Below are 1,446 nucleotides of genomic sequence, written 5' to 3'. Positions count from 1 at the left end.
AGAAACAATGCCATGAGCCTTCTTATTGCAGACTAATGGGCCACCAGAATCACCCTGTGTCATGAAAGGAATGAGAGGGGTCAGACATGGCACAGCTCAGCTCTCCCTGCCTTAAGGAGCAAGTTTCCTCTTCCCTCCCTCCATGTGAAGAGCCTCCTCTTCCAAGCACCTCCCTCCCTCCAGACCCAGCTCTCAGGGTTTGCAGCTGCCTCACTGCTCCTCTAAGCCCAACCATGAAACAATTCAGGCCTGGAAGCTCTTTGGGATTCAAAAGCTCAAAAAGAACATGGACCTACTTCAGACATGGGGAAACATCTAAGCCATCCTAGCAAGGATATCACAAGGAATTTACACAGCAAAGCACTGGCTAGACTGGGTGGAACATCCACAAGTAAGTAAAAAAGCAAACGTTGCTGATAGTTGGAAAATACACCCCAATTCAGGGAGCACATCAGCCTCAGAGCTTCTGTGAGGACCCTCAGGTCATCATTCTGAAGGGCCTGGCTTGTTCTGATGTCCTTTTATTTGCACCTGAGAACCAAGCTGACTGTCCAGTCCCAACCTCCTCCCAGGCTTGCAGCCCAAAACAACACTTACCTGGTAAGATGCCTTTTTACTGTTTTTATTACCAACACAGATCATGGACTGACGCTGATATTTACTGGAACGCTGCTGACATATTTTCTCCTTTTGCACCTTCAGTTTCACCTCCCTCAACACATTACTCCTGTTCCCTTTGGGAGATGTCAAGCCCCAGCCAGACACCCTGCATAAAGTTCCTGGTCTCACATGTTCATTTCTCCTGGGAATGGAGATAAATTGCACATTCTGGTTGATCCTGGCCCTTGGCTTCAGCTGTCAGGCAGAGAGAACACGGGGTTAGAGCCAGCAAAGGACTAGGAGCGAGTTCAGAGTTTGGGGAGGTGAGCAGGGGGAGATCCCTCAGGCAGGAAGGATGAGTTGGGCCATACCTTCAGCAGCACAATGTCATTTTTGAAGTCATCAGGGGAATATTCGGGATGGATGACCCATTGTCCAACACGGATCTTCTGCTGGCTCCACTCTGGGCAGGTTATGTCGTGGGCTCCCAGAATCACAGTGACCCTCACTGTCCTGCCAGGAAACACCAACACATCCCAGCTGCATTGACTGGTCCCACAGGCCCCCAGGGCAGGTGGCTGGAGGGAGAATCCTCCCCAGAGCAGCTCTCAGCAAGTTGTCCTCTCTCTCCTGGGTTCCTTCCCCAGCCCAGCTGAGGATCCCTCACCCCACACTGACACAGGTGGGAGCTGCCCCGTGCTGAGGACAAAGGGAAGCAGGGCAGGGGGGACAGTGGATCCTTTCTCCAGCAGCAGCTCTAAGCCTCATGGCTTAGAGGAAAAATGGGAGGAACCATGACCCTGGAGACCCTGTGAGCACTCCTGTCCCCAACTGTCCCCAAGGTCA

At 52.1% G+C, this 1,446-nt stretch overlaps 1 protein-coding gene across 1 annotated transcript; it reads right to left on the bottom strand.

Annotated features, from left to right (window-relative positions):
• Window positions 1-6: 6 nt before the first annotated feature.
• On the bottom strand, window positions 7-1,113 carry LOC121358354 (granzyme C-like; the record flags this gene model as incomplete). Its single annotated transcript, XM_041476457.1, has 3 exons — window positions 7-54; window positions 598-855; window positions 972-1,113. Coding segments are annotated over 3 exons (448 nt in total), but the record flags the coding sequence as incomplete, so codon positions are not given.
• Between the last annotated feature and the right edge of the window lie 333 nt (window positions 1,114-1,446).

The sequence above is a fragment of the Pyrgilauda ruficollis genome, unplaced genomic scaffold (genome assembly GCF_017590135.1).
Source record: "Pyrgilauda ruficollis isolate IOZ18807 unplaced genomic scaffold, ASM1759013v1 scaffold3865, whole genome shotgun sequence".
In the NCBI taxonomy this organism is placed as follows: Eukaryota; Metazoa; Chordata; class Aves; order Passeriformes; family Passeridae; genus Pyrgilauda; species Pyrgilauda ruficollis.
The sequence above is the reverse complement of the archived record's forward strand: the minus strand, read 5'-3'. Positions and strand labels throughout refer to the sequence as shown.